Raw genomic sequence first — 13,609 nt, 5'->3', positions numbered from 1 at the left:
CCTGTCTCGAAACAAATGTAGTGTTTTAGCTTATTTTTGTATCTGTGTGTGTATTCACATGCACCCACATGTGCCATGGCACACTTTTACAGATCAGAAGACAGCTGACAGGAGTCCATTCTCTCCTTCTGCAATGTGTGTCCTGAGTATTGAACTGAAGTCACGTCACGTCAGGCTTGGCCGTAGACTCCTTGCACCACTGAGCCATCTTGCTGGCTCCAGAGAAATATTCCCAAATCTTAAATTACTTCACACCCCATCGATCCCTAGTTCCCACTTGCAGTAAGAGTCAAAGGCATCCCTGTGGCCCACAAGCCTCACCAGTCCACCATCACCACCGACTGCCTTCTCTCCTTCTTCCTTCCCCTCACTAACACACACGCTGTCTCCTTGACTTTCTCAACAGCTCACATACCATCCCACTCGGAGACCTTCACTCCTGCCAAGGTGGCTCAGCTCCTCCTCCAAACCTCAATGACAGTAGCCCAGGATATGACCTCCAGAGCAAGGCTGAGGCCACATTTCAGCTCTGTACTCTGTCAGCTCCGTGACTCTGAGATGATTCCTTAGTCTTATTTCTTCATCTGTAGAATGGGTTTCTTTGCACGAACAGTGTGAAAATTAAAACAACCAATGTCTGTAAAGAACTTCCAGTGGAATCAAGTGTTTATCAGGTGCTGCAGTTGAATGGTGAATAAATATGCCTACTCAGAGCTGGGCCTGATGGCCAGAGAGAGAGGCATGCTGCCACCTCATGCTCTGAAGGATGAGGCAAAAGAGTCCCCAAGTTCAATGCCTGCTTGGGATACAGAGTGAGTCAAAGCCAGCCTTGGGCAACCTGGTGAGATTCTGTCCCTAAATTAAGAAAAGGGCCTGGGTAAAGCCCCTGCTGAGAATCCCTAGTGAGGGGCTGGGGGCGTGGCTCAGTGGTAGAGTCCCTGCCTAGAATCCCCCAGGGAGGGGCTGGGGTGTAGTTTGCTGATAAAGTATTTGCAAGAAAGCCTTGGTTCAATACCCAGTACCCCAAAATAGTAAACAAAGGTGTTGGCCTTTCCTGGCCCTTGCATCTGGCCTCACACTCAACTGCCCCTCCCCACCCCTTTTCCTGCTTTTTTTGCTCTCATACTATTCTGCTTCCTCCCATCTTGCATGAACTATAACATGGCTCCTTTCTAAAAGAATGTCATTGTCTGAGCTCTAGCTTAGGTTCCTCAAATTCTCATGGCCTTATTTGCACACAAAATGAAGAGACGCTTTTGCTGTTTCCTTCATGGCTGTTTCCCCCACGCTGATGCCAAGGATGTACACAGTAGTTGTTTGTTGAATGAATGAATGAATGAATGAATGAACCAACCAACCAATCCTGGGGATTCGGCTTAGCTGACTAGAGTGCTTGCCTAGCAAGCGTGCAATCCTGGGTTCCATCCCTGGCACCACGTTAAAAACAACAACAAAAGAAGCATGGTTAGGAATTCCTGTGATCCCAGCATTGGGAGATGGAGAGTGGTAGATCAGGAATTCAAGGCCATCCTCAGCTATATAACTTGAAGCTAGCATGGGCTATGTGAGAGCCTGCCTCAGATAGATAGATAGATAGATAGATAGATAGATAGATAGATAGATAGATAGATAGATAGATAGAATGTAAGTCAGGCATGGTGATGTACACCTTTGGTCCCATCACCAGGGATACTGGGGCAGATGGTTATCTGTGATCTTGAGATGAGCTTCCTCTATAGAGTGTGTTCCAGACCTGCAGAGCTACATAGTGAGACTTTGTTACAAAAGGGGAAAGAAAAAGAAGTGAATGAATGATGGTCTTATGCTATCTTTCTAACTGCTGTTGCCATAGTAACAAGCCTTCCTAAAGTGGGACCCCTCCCTCGCTCATTCCCTCCCACCCTGTATGCCCTGCAGAGGAAGGCGAGTACTTCCTGAAGGTGCTCATCCCCAGCTACGCAGCCGGCTCAATCATCGGCAAAGGTGGCCAGACCATCGTGCAGCTCCAGAAGGAGACGGGAGCCACCATCAAGCTGTCTAAGTCCAAAGACTTCTACCCAGGTAAGCCTCAGACCGGCCAGGTCCCTGAGCTGGACTTCTCTCTTCTCCTTTCCTCTTTCCTGAGCCCTAGGTGTGAAGAAGGATTGCGTTAGGGACAGTTAAAGTGATGGAGGAGGGCTACTTTCTCTCCCCTTAAAGAGCCTGAGCTGCCTGCTGCCCAAGGGGCCTGGCCTGAGCAGATGGGGGTGGGGGCAGGGCCAGACAATGAGCTGTTGCATATTCATGGAATCATTTGCATTATGCCAGGCAGTTGTGTTCCTTCCCACACACCTGCCGCCTCCGGACAGTCAGTTGGAGCAGCCAGGGTGGGGAGGATGGCAGGTGTCAGGGCTGGGTGGGGGCAGCCCTCTGAATTACTCACACCCCTCTGTCCATTTGGATGTATTAATCTAACTTGCATCCAATATACTCTGCTCTGAGTTATTTGGGAAAGGGGGCATTTTAAAATATTTTTCTTTCATTTTTTTCCCCTTTGAGTTAGGGCTTCACGTAGCTGAGAGTGATCTTGAACTCGTCATTCTGCCTCCGCCTCCCAAGTGCTGGGGTTATAGATGCGTGCCCCATGCCCGCTCTGTTTTCTTGGGGGCGTTTCGAAACAGAGATGATCTTACCCTGTAGCCCATTCTTGCCTATAGTTTCCAGTTCTTCCCCTGCCTCCCAGTGCTGGGATCACAGACTCGAGCCACTGTGTCCTGCCTGATGCTTCTCACACAGCTGTTTCTGCCCGGCTCATCTTTTGTGCCCTTCTGCCTCTCTCTGCTCTTGTCTCTAGGGACTTGTCTGGGTATCTGCATCCCCTGTCTTCTGAGGCTCTCTCTCATTCAGTCCATCTGTCTGTCCTTGTGTCTGCCATCCCTTTCTGTCCTCCCATCTACCCCCTGCTTCCCACCACCACCCCTGCCTTAGAACTTCATTTGACCCAATTTAACATCGGCCCTGAGGTCAAGGAGAGGGAGTCAAGCCATTGCAGGTGTTTGCTCCCCTCTTTGGCTTCTGCCTCTGTTCACTTGTCTCTGCTTCCCTTTAGGTATCTCTCTTGGAAAAGTCTCAGCTTCCCACGACTTTTCCTTTCTTACTCAGCTCAGCCCAACCCATTCTCTGTCTCCTCCTAGACTCCATCTCCTTCCTTTTTTTTTTTTTTTTTTTTTTTTGGATAAAGTCTTATGAAGCACAGGCTAGCCTCGTATGTACCATATAGCCAAGGATGACCTTGAACTCCTCCTGCTTCCACATCCAACACGTTAGCATTACAGGCTTTGGCTTCTTGTATGCTAGGCACTCCTCTACCACTGAGCTACATCTTTAAACTACTCTCTGCTCTAAGAGCCTTTCAACTCTCTCACTCCCAAGAGCAAAGCCTGAGTTTTGGCCTCTAGGAATCCTGGCCAGGCACCAGAACTGCGTCCAGCACACAGTCCACCACCAGGGCTACAGCATCCTTAATCCTCTTGGATTTTTAAAAAAAATTTTAGGTCAGATACCAGAGATGTAGCACAGGGTTTGGATTCTCTCTCTCTCTCTCTCTCTCTCTCCTCTTTCCCTTCTTCCCTCTCTCCTCAACCTTCCCTTTCTTTCTCTTCCCTACCTCCATTCCCCCTTCCTTCCCTCTTGTAGTCCTCCCTTCTATTTTCTTCCCCATCTTCCCTTCCCTTCTCTTTCCTCCCTCCTCCCTCTCTCTTCCCTCCCTTTTGTCCTATTCCTTCTCTCTCCTTCTCCCCCTCTTCTACTTTTCCCTCCCTCCCTTTCCCTCTCTTCTCTCTCCTTTTCCCTCTCCACACCCCTGTCTCTTCCCTCTTCCCTTCTCCCCTCTTTCCCTGCCCTCCTCTATATTTCTGTCCTCCTCCCTTCCCTCCCTGCCCTCTCCCTGCCCTCCTTCCTTCCCTGCCCTCCTTCTCTCTTTCCCTGCCCTCCTTCCCTCTTTCCTGCCCTCCTTCCTTCCCTCCCTGCCCTCCTCCCTTCCCTCTTTTTCTGCCCTCCTCCCCTCTTTCCCTGTCCTATACCCTTCCCTCCCTGCCTCTCATCTCACTAAGCTGCTTTGACCAAGAGTTTAGAGAAAAATCTAGTAACCCAGGCGCCCCACCTCCTTTTCTCGGCCATCCTGGCCCAGTTTCCTCTTTGCCATTCTAGCCCACACCGTGTGGGTGAGACCTCTCTACCCAGGACATCTGTCTGAGGACACTTAGCTCTATGCCTCTGCATCACATTCTGTGCTATGAGAGGGTGACATTCCCTCTCCCCAGCTCAGTGCCTCACCCAGGGCCAGGCTACTGGGACACCCACAGTCTTTGATGCTCTTACACTACCACATATCGTGTCCATGAGCAAACCAATGTGAGCCACTTCTCTGTGCATCTCACAGCCAGACAACCAGCACCTGACATGGACCATGCAGGACCTAGAGAGCCTGGTGCCTCAGTCAGGGACACGGGGTGTGGCTTCTTCTAACCCGACCCTACATCCATCCCTAGAACTCCAGATCACACAGTTGTTATGGCTGCGTGTCTGTGAGGTGTATTTCCTTGGGCCCCTGATTGATGACCTTTCATTAAGTCACCCAACACACATTCATTCTCTATGTCCCCAGTTGGACAGACGTGGACATAGCAATAAGAGAAGTCGATTTGTTCTTATGGATCTCAAGCTAAGGAGAGAGACCCAGAGTCACTGATGATAACCCAGAATGCCCAGGGCTAGAATAGGAAGGTCAGAGAAAGATGGGAGCTGAGACAAAGTGTTTGGCCCAGACTAGAGAGGACAGAGTTGCCCAGAGGGGAAGCCTACAACGGTGACCAGAAGGTGAGCTAAGGAAGGATAAAGAAGAGACTCGAGCCACACAACAAAAGCTGGGAGATGGTTTGCTGGAAGGTGAGGCTGACATGTTGAAAACAGAAGAGAAAGGACAGCAGAGAAACTAAGTGACAGTATCAGGCCTTGGCTAGGCATCATGGCGTGGGCCTGTGTTCCCAACAACTCAGAAGGCTGGACTTGGAGGGATCACAGGTTGAAGGCCTGCTCTGGTAACTTAGCAAGACCCTGTATTAAAGGAGGGGGCGGGGCATGGCTTAGAGCCAGAGTATTTATTTGCCTAACTTAGAATCCCCCAGTGAGGGGCTGGGGGCGTGGCTCAGTGGTAGAGCCCCTGCCTAGAATCCCCCAGTGAGGGGCTGGGGGTGTGGCTCAGTGGGAGAGCCCCTGCCTAGAATCCCCCAGTGAGGGGCTAGGGGCGTGGCTCAATGGGAGAGCCCCTGCCTAGAATCCCCCAGTGAGGGGCTGGGGGCGTGGCTCAGTGGGAGAGCCCTGCCTAGAATCCCCCAGTGAGGGGCTGGGGGCGTGGCTCAGTGGGAGAGCCCCTGCCTAGAATCCCCCAGTGAGGGGCTAGGGATGTGGCTCAGTGGCAGAGCCCCTGCCTAGAATCCCCCAGTGAAGGGCTGGGGGCGTGGCTCAGTGGCAGAGCCCCTGCCTAGAATCCCCCAGTGAGGGGCTGGGGGCGTGGCTCAGTGGTAGAGCCCCTGCCTAGAATCCCCCACTGTGTGGCTCAGTGGTAAATTCACTTGCCCAGCACATGCAAGGGCTCAGTCCCCAGTAACAAAAACCAAAGAACCAGTGTTGGGCTAAGGATTCAGTACATGCACTTGTCTGTTTCACAAAGCTAAACCTACCCAGCCTTTAGCCCCAGAGGGAAGGCGTCAGAGCATGAAAAAAAAAGTGCCTTATCTTGGTAATGAAGCCCAAAAGCTCAGGTTCAATCTTCCGGATCTTTCATGATTAAGTGAAGAACTGAAAGGCAGTAAGTACTGACGCAAGCCACAAACACTCCTGACCACTTCCCTCATAAAGCTAAAATGCCACCAGAGCTGGGGCATGTGTAAAAAGCTCTGGGCCTGACTCCCATAGGCAAAACACAAGGTGTGTATGGCGATCTTCATAACCGTTACTGATTTATAACATAGCTGCACCAAAGTGCAGCCTCTTAAGCATCTACCTAACGACTTTATTCATGTTCCTTCTTAACTGTCAGAGCCTCAAAGCTGGAGAGGCGGCTGAGTGACCAAGAGCACTGGCTGTTTGTCCAGAAGAACCAGGTTCAGTTCCCAGCCCCCCCCCCCCACATGGTAACTTACAGCCATCTCTCAGCTCCAGTCCCATGGGATCCAACAGCCCCTTCTGGCCTCCATCCAGGCAAACGCTCACACGCTTACAAAATCTTCAAAAGCAAAGCTGCAGGGCTGGGGAGATGGCTGAGCAGTTAAAACCACTTACTGCTCTTTCAGAGGACTTGAGTTCAATTCCCAGCACCCACATCAGATAGCTCACAGACACACACCTGCAACTCCAGTTCTAGGGCATATGGTACTCTCTTCTGGTACACACACTCTCTCTCTCTTCTGGTACACACACTCACACACACACACACACACAGGCACCCCAAAACAAGTCTAAACCAAGCACAACATTTAAAAAAATAAAATAAATAAAAAGTAAAAGCAAAGGCTTTGCTGTGCATGATGCCCCCCATGGTTGTTCATTCACGTGTGCGCATGTACACACGTGCACTCATACACTCACACATGCATAGGGCTAACAACTCAGTCTCAAATTTAACACGGAATGAACTGAGATTTAGAGCACAGAACCCACACCAGGTATGGTGGTGTATATGTGTCATCAAAATATTTGGTAAGCTGGGGCAGGGGGATAGCAGGTTCAAGACCAATCTAGGCTACCTAGCAAGTCATTGCTTCAAAGCAAAAACAAAACACAAAAAATAAAACGGCGGAAACTTGGCAAATATGGGTACCTGAGTTCGAATCCTAGACCCCATGGCAGCCGGGTGGGGTAGGGTATGTAATGCCTAACGCTTCTGTGACTACATGGGAGGCAGGTAGAGGAGAATCTCCAAGTGTTTGTGGGAGAGTTAGTCTGTCCTACTGTGTACTGGGGAAGAAGACACCCTACCTCAAATGAAGTGAAAGGCAAAGGCCAACAGGTGAGGTTGTCCCCTGAACCACACATACACACACACACTCTGTCTCTGATGATTCTGTACCATAGGTGATCTGGGACAAGACCAGAGTTCTCCATGTCCTTAGCTGGACATCAAGGCAGCTGAGCCATGGCCTACCTCCTGTGTCAGCGAACAAACTGAAACCAAGTCCTCAGAACAGTGCCCAGCGTTGAGTGTTATGTAACCCCCGGCTGTTATTACAGGTCACTTCTTAAGGATTTAACAGTCCCCTTACCGAGCTCTTGTGGACCCCAGGGAAAGAACTACATGGGGGTGGGTATACACAGACTTCCTGAGTTAGAAGGAAGCCCTACAGAAATGACGACCCTGGCCACTTCTCCCATGCTATCCTCTGGGTTGCCCTTCTCCCCCACCACCATCCCCACCCTCATTCCTAGCCCGATCCACACCCTTTCCTATTTACACCCAGACAGAGGCAGCCTACAGCTGACTCACCCTTGGCCCAGACCGAGCTATTGTTCTTGGGTGGAGTGGGGCATAAAAGTGAGGACCATGTTGCCGAGGGCAAGGGCAGGAGCTGTTAGCATCACGGTTGGCCAACAGACAGGGACACCCCAGACCCATGACAGCGTCGTCAAAGGGCCAGACTGAGAGATAACAAGGGCAGGCCAGGATTGTACACCTGGCACACCGCTCTGAAGTGCTCCACAGACAAAGACACTCAGCACTAAGTGTCCCAGACACACAGGCACAGGACCTGGCACACATTCAAAACCTTTTACAGACCCAGGGAGCTGACCATACAAGCTGAGTCCCTCCTGGGGACAGAGGTGCTCACACATCACATTAAAGAAGCTCAGGCACCCCAAGGCTCCCATATTCACACACAGGTCAGGTGCAATTGAGGGTTCCTTGTCTCTAAAGTGTACAGGCTTGGAAATGTGCACATGCCATCTGAGCAGCCTCATACAGACATTTACGTCTGTCTGTATCCTCATCAATCCAGTAAAAGGATGGTGACTGAGTCCTCTGTGTGTGCGTGTGTGGATGCAAACCCACACTGCCAGTGGACAGGGTTCAGTCACTCCACAGCCTCTGTGGCTTACATGCTAATAATGTCTTCCCACTTCAAGCCTTGTTACTCCAGTCGTTGTACTATATTACCTGTTTTGGTGTGTGTGTTGCTGGGGATTGAATCCAGGAACTTATACAAACTAGGCAAGTACCTGACTGAGTTATACCCATAACCCCTATTGGGAGATTCTGGGCAAGTGTTGGTATTAGGAGTCTACTTCTGAGTCACGCCCCCAGCCCCTCACTGGGTATTCTAGACAGGTGCTGTACCACTGTTGAGCCACATCCCTAGCACCACATTGCAGAATTCTAGGCAAGGGCTCTACCACTGAGTCACGCCCCTAGACTTACCCTCGCTGGGGGATTCTAGGCAGGGGCTAAACCATAATCCAGGACACAGTGTGTTTCTATTGCAATCTCTTCTGGACTTTCTCTTAGACACACACCCAGAATGGTCATCTCTCCAACCCTGCCCAAGTACACAGAGCTACTCTCACAGCTCCCTGAAGGCAGCTCACAGGTACACACACAGATTGAAATGTCACCCATCATCGTTTCCCTCCGGTGCATATATTTCAGCATCACCCAGCTACTCTTATCCCCTTCCCCAGTACACACATACAGAGAATGCCAGGTCAGACCTGCCGCCAGTACCTGGAAGAGCTCCAGAAAGGGCAGCTGGCAACCCCACCCTCCATTTCTAGTCTCTTGGTCCCTATTTTTTAAAGAGTTGCCTTTGACCTAACCTGCTCTTTCCCTAGCCACACCCCTGCCCTCCCCCACACCCAGCCCTCCATCTGGTGGCTCTAGGCTTGCACTCTGGCCTCTCTTCTGCCTCCCCCATCCCCCCACCTTTCCCCCATCCTCTCCAAAAGCCCAGAGGCCAGGCGCTGTAGGCTTTCAGTGGTTGCCATAGCAACCTAGCCTCATCCCTCATCCCCCTGGGGGTGGGCTGAGGACCCGGCCAGCCAGACCGATAAGGGGGTTCCAGTTACTGTGGCAACCGTTTCGGGCCTAAGCTCTCTGCTTCTGGAAGGGGGGTGAGCAGCGAGTGAATGGTTACCACAGCAACCAGGGGGAGCCCATAAGAACTGGGAAGAGGCAGCTGAGCCCTACCTCCCGTGCCCAGGGCTGCTGTGGGCACTTAAGCATCATTCTTCCATCCCCCCGGGTTGTTCTCCGGGAGGGAGATAAAGTACAGATTATAAAACAGGGATTCCATTCATTCTCTGAGCTAGCTACCCAGCATGGACCAGTCGCCCACATCAGCTGGCCCAGGCCTTGGCCTTTCCATTCCATGAAATGGAGCCAGTCTGTCAGGAATGTCTCCATTGCTGTCTGATGTGTGCCCTCTGTCCCTTCCTTAACAGGAACTACAGAACGGGTATGCCTAGTACAGGGCACGGCAGAGGCCTTGAATGCTGTCCACAGCTTTATCGCAGAAAAGGTCCGAGAAATCCCTCAAGCGATGACCAAGCCTGAGGTGGTCAACATCCTTCAACCCCAAACCACGATGAACCCCGACAGAGCCAAGCAGGTCAGCTGGGAACTGACAGTGGGTTTCTGTAAAGCTGGTGAGGTTCTGTGAGAGTTGTGATTCTTTCGGCAAATGCCTGCAAGTGGTTGATATTCGGAAATCAGCTCTAACAGTCTAGAAAGGGCTCCACACTGCTGGTAGTGGGCTGGATTCAGAAGAACTGGAGACCAAGGCTGGCACTCTCCCATTCACCCATCCTTCCGGAGGTGCCCTACCTCCTTTCCTTTTCACTCTTATCTCTCAAAGCAACCTGCCTCCTACTTCCTGTGTTCACCGGAAGTGATTTCACTGACAGCCCAACCCCTCCAGAATTTTAGAAGCAGACTTTTTATCTCCCTCCTCCCTAGTACCCATTATGGGGATAGAGATAAGTGTTTTGCGTGGAGAAAGAGAGGCTGGTCCCCATTTTATCCAACCCTGTCTAGAAAGGATGGAGAAGGGAAGGCTGCCTCTCCGTTGCCTTAGTTACCAGAAAGCAGTGGTGTAAGTGGGCGTGGCAGAGAGCGGACCAATGGCTTACCGAGCCTTTCTGGTTTCCTTGACAATGTCGCGCCTGGGACAGGTGGGCTCTTAGGGAAAGTCCCTGGATTTGGCGGTCTTGGGCTTTTTGGTTTGGTTTGGGTTTTTGTTTTGTTTTGTTGTTGAGGTCCCGATCCACTGGGGGTTGCGGGGAGAGAGGAACGCAGGGATGGTTACAAGCTCTTCCGGTTCCCTATTCACTCCCAAATATTTATGAGCTCTGGACACAAAAGGAGAAAAGTCCTGTGCGGGCTAGCAGGGCGTCTAAGAGAGCTCCTTAAAGCCAGACTAGAAAGCAAAGGCTTGGTACTAAGCTGAGAATCTTAAGCCCTGGCATTGAGGAGACCATAAGCCTGAATTCTCCCAAACTTTTGGGGACACGATGGGTGGAGAGCCCTGGAGGAACGCGTTCCTTGTAACTGCTCCCCACCAAAAAACCATTACAGCTTTGAGGCTCGGTGCGCGCGGCTGCTGTCCTTGGTGCTGAAGAGGCTGTGCTCCTAGAGCCCAGCTAGGCCTCTCCAAAATGCCTGCACACCCATCGGGCGTAGATTCCACGCAGGTCAGAGAGACTGTACGTGGCCCCTTCCCTCCGCTTTGGTGTGACCACAAAGGAGTGAGGGTTCATAGAATGTGGACGTTGCGTGGGAAATGGGGTCAGTACCATTTAGGCCCTACACCCAGAACCAGGATCTATTATTCTTTATCTTATCATTCCAAGGCTTCATTCAAAAAAAAAAAGTGTGTGTGGCTGGAGGCCCTAGCTGTGGAGTCACATTTCAGCTGGATCTTCGGCTCTTTCTTCCTACCTTTTGGCCTTGAGCAGTGACAAGATTGTGATTGCTTGTTACCTGGTTTTTCTCATTTGTAAAATGAGATTATTATGGTATAGATTCGTGGATGGTGGTTAGTTCAGTAGTGTTTGCAAAAAGTATTTAGCTTGGATACCTAGTGCATAGACAGTTCTAACAACATGCACCGGGCATGGTGGTATATTGTAATCCAGCATGGGGTGTTGGAGGCAGGAGGATGGAGAACATTTCAGGCTATCCTGGACTGCATAGCAAGACTCTTCTCTCCCCCTCAGAAACACAGTGTCAGCTGTTCTGGATTTTGGTTTTGAGACAGGGTCTATACTATATCCAAAACTGGCCTTGAAGTCACAATGATCTACCTGCCACAGGCTTCTGTGTGCTGGGATTAAAGGCATGAGCTATCATATGTGGCTTTCTTTCCCTTTTTTCCCTTTGCCGTGCACATGCATGCGTGCACATGTGTGTGTGTGTGCGCTTGTGTATATGAATGAGGGTTTGTATGTGTACAGGTGCACAGCATGTGTGCACAGGTATATATGGGGATGTTCAAGGATAATGTCAGGTGTCTTCCTCCGTCTTTCTCCACTTTATTTGTAGAGGTGGGGTCTTTTGCTGAGTGACCAGACTAACTAGCCACCTTGCCCTGAGGATGCCCAGTCTCTGCCTCCTCAGTGCTGTGATTACTCACGGTTCCCACACCTGCCTGGCTTTTGCCAAGATGCTAGCAATTCAACCTCTGTCTTTGGTACTTTAATTAACTGAGTCATTTCACAAACCTTTTTTACTTTTTCTCTCTCTTATCTTTGGACCTAGGGCTTTTTTTTTTTTTTTTTTTTGGAAATTAAGGCTGGCCTTAGATTCATGAAGTAGCCAGCGCTAACACTACCCACCTCCTAAGTGGTGAGATTACAGATCTGCAGCCCCATATCCTGTCTATGAGGTGCTGGACATCTGTCCTAGAGCTTTGTGCATGCTAAGCTCAAAATCAACCCATTGATATACCACCTCAGACAAGCTACAGAGCTTTCTCACATTGTGGGGTATGGGAGGGCTAGAGAACAACTAGAGGGAAGTGGTTTTCTCCCACTACCAAGGGTTTCGAGGACGACGTCAACCTTAGAGCAGCAAGTGCCTTAGCCCATTGAGCCTCCTCAGTGGCTATTACAGGACTTGTCTTTAAAAAAAAAAAAAAGGATTTATTTGTTTTTATTTTATGTGAGAACACTGTCGCTATCTTCAGACACACCAGAAGAGAGCAGCAGATCCCATTACAGATGGCTGTGAGCCACCATGTGATTGCTGGGAATTAAACTCAGGACCTCTGGAAGAGCAGTCAGTGCTCTTAACCTCTGAGTCATCTCACCAGCCCCTACAGGACTTATCTTAATCCAGACTGCCATCCACTTTTCTTCTTTGGACTTGCTGTATTTAGGCATGTTTGCCTCCTTTTCTTTTCTTTTTTTTTTTTCTTAAGGTACAGCATCAACAGCCAAATGTTTTCAAGATTTAGGCAGTAAGGGCAGTGGCTCTCTGAAGGACCAGTATTTTAACACAGACAGGACAGCCCTTGATCAGCCTCATCCAATTCTTCTCCTAGGGAGCACAAACCGTTTCCACATCATGCAGGCATCTCAACAAAAGAAGCTATAACCCTCTGGAAGCTGTTGGCTTTCGAAGGTGGATCCCGTTCTTAGTTTATTCTTTTTATTTTATTCTATTTTGTTTGACACAAGGCCTCTCTCTGTAGCCCAGGCTGACCTGGAAGCCTCCACGTAGCTCCAGGTGGCCTCAATCCCAAGGCCACCCTCCTGTCTTAGCTCTGAAAGTCCTAGGTTACAGGCATGAGCCACTGTGCTACCTGCTATACAAAAACTTTTTAGAAAATTCCTGGCAAGTGCTGGCTGCCACCACCAGGCTGACTGTCCTTGATAGTTCCGCTTTGGAATTTTCCATGAGCTTGTAAATCCCCAAGGCAGATAATGGAGTTCCTCTGGCCTCTCAGAACTGCTTCCAGGGCTGTGCTCTGCGACTCCAAGGTTCTAGGCACATCAGGTACACACCTGTAATCCCATCACCTGGAAGGCTGAGGCAGGAGAATCTCAAGTAGTAAGACCCCTTTAGTCCCAGCACTCAGGAGGTAGAGGCAGGCAGATTTCTGAGTTCGAGGCCAGCCTGGTCTACAAAGTGAGTTCCAGGACAGACAGGGCTACACAGAGAAACCCTGTCTTGGAAAACAAAACTCAAATCGGTTCTTCTGTAAGCATAGATTGTTATTTTGAGATCTGGCTCCTCTCCTTTTTAAATATCCTTTCTCACATTTATTTACTTGTGTGTATGCACGCATATACCATGGCCAAAGGTAGAGGTCAGGGAACAACTTAAGGTATCGGTTTTCTTCCTACCACGTGGGTTCTGGAGATCTAACTCGGGCTTGGGCTTTCAGGCTCCATTCCTGTGGATGCATCTCATCATCTCATAGGCCCAGGTTTGACTCTGGTCACTGCGCTTCCACTGTGACCAGGAAATGAAAAACCTTATAAAAGGTTCAAATATGTTTTTAAATGATTTATTGGTTTCACTCAGGTTTTGCTCAGGATTCTATTTCTGGGATAAAACATTGACCAAAAACAATTTAGG

At 50.0% G+C, this 13,609-nt stretch overlaps 1 protein-coding gene across 1 annotated transcript in view; it reads left to right on the top strand.

Moving 5' to 3' along the window:
• Positions 1 to 13,609, top strand: part of Nova2 (NOVA alternative splicing regulator 2) — a 38,044-nt gene that overhangs the window by 15,948 nt on the left and 8,487 nt on the right. Inside the window, exons 2-3 of the mRNA XM_085842103.1 lie at positions 1,918 to 2,061; positions 9,472 to 9,638. Of these exons, the coding sequence (XP_085698229.1) occupies positions 1,918 to 2,061; positions 9,472 to 9,638 (311 nt within the window). The remainder of the gene's footprint in view (positions 1 to 1,917; positions 2,062 to 9,471; positions 9,639 to 13,609) is intronic.

This window comes from Mus caroli, unplaced genomic scaffold (assembly GCF_978045245.1).
Source record: "Mus caroli unplaced genomic scaffold, Mus_caroli_1 scaffold_8, whole genome shotgun sequence".
Lineage (NCBI taxonomy): Eukaryota > Metazoa > Chordata > Mammalia > Rodentia > Muridae > Mus > Mus caroli.
Note: the sequence above shows the minus strand (reverse complement) of the source record. Positions and strands in the feature narration are given on the sequence as shown.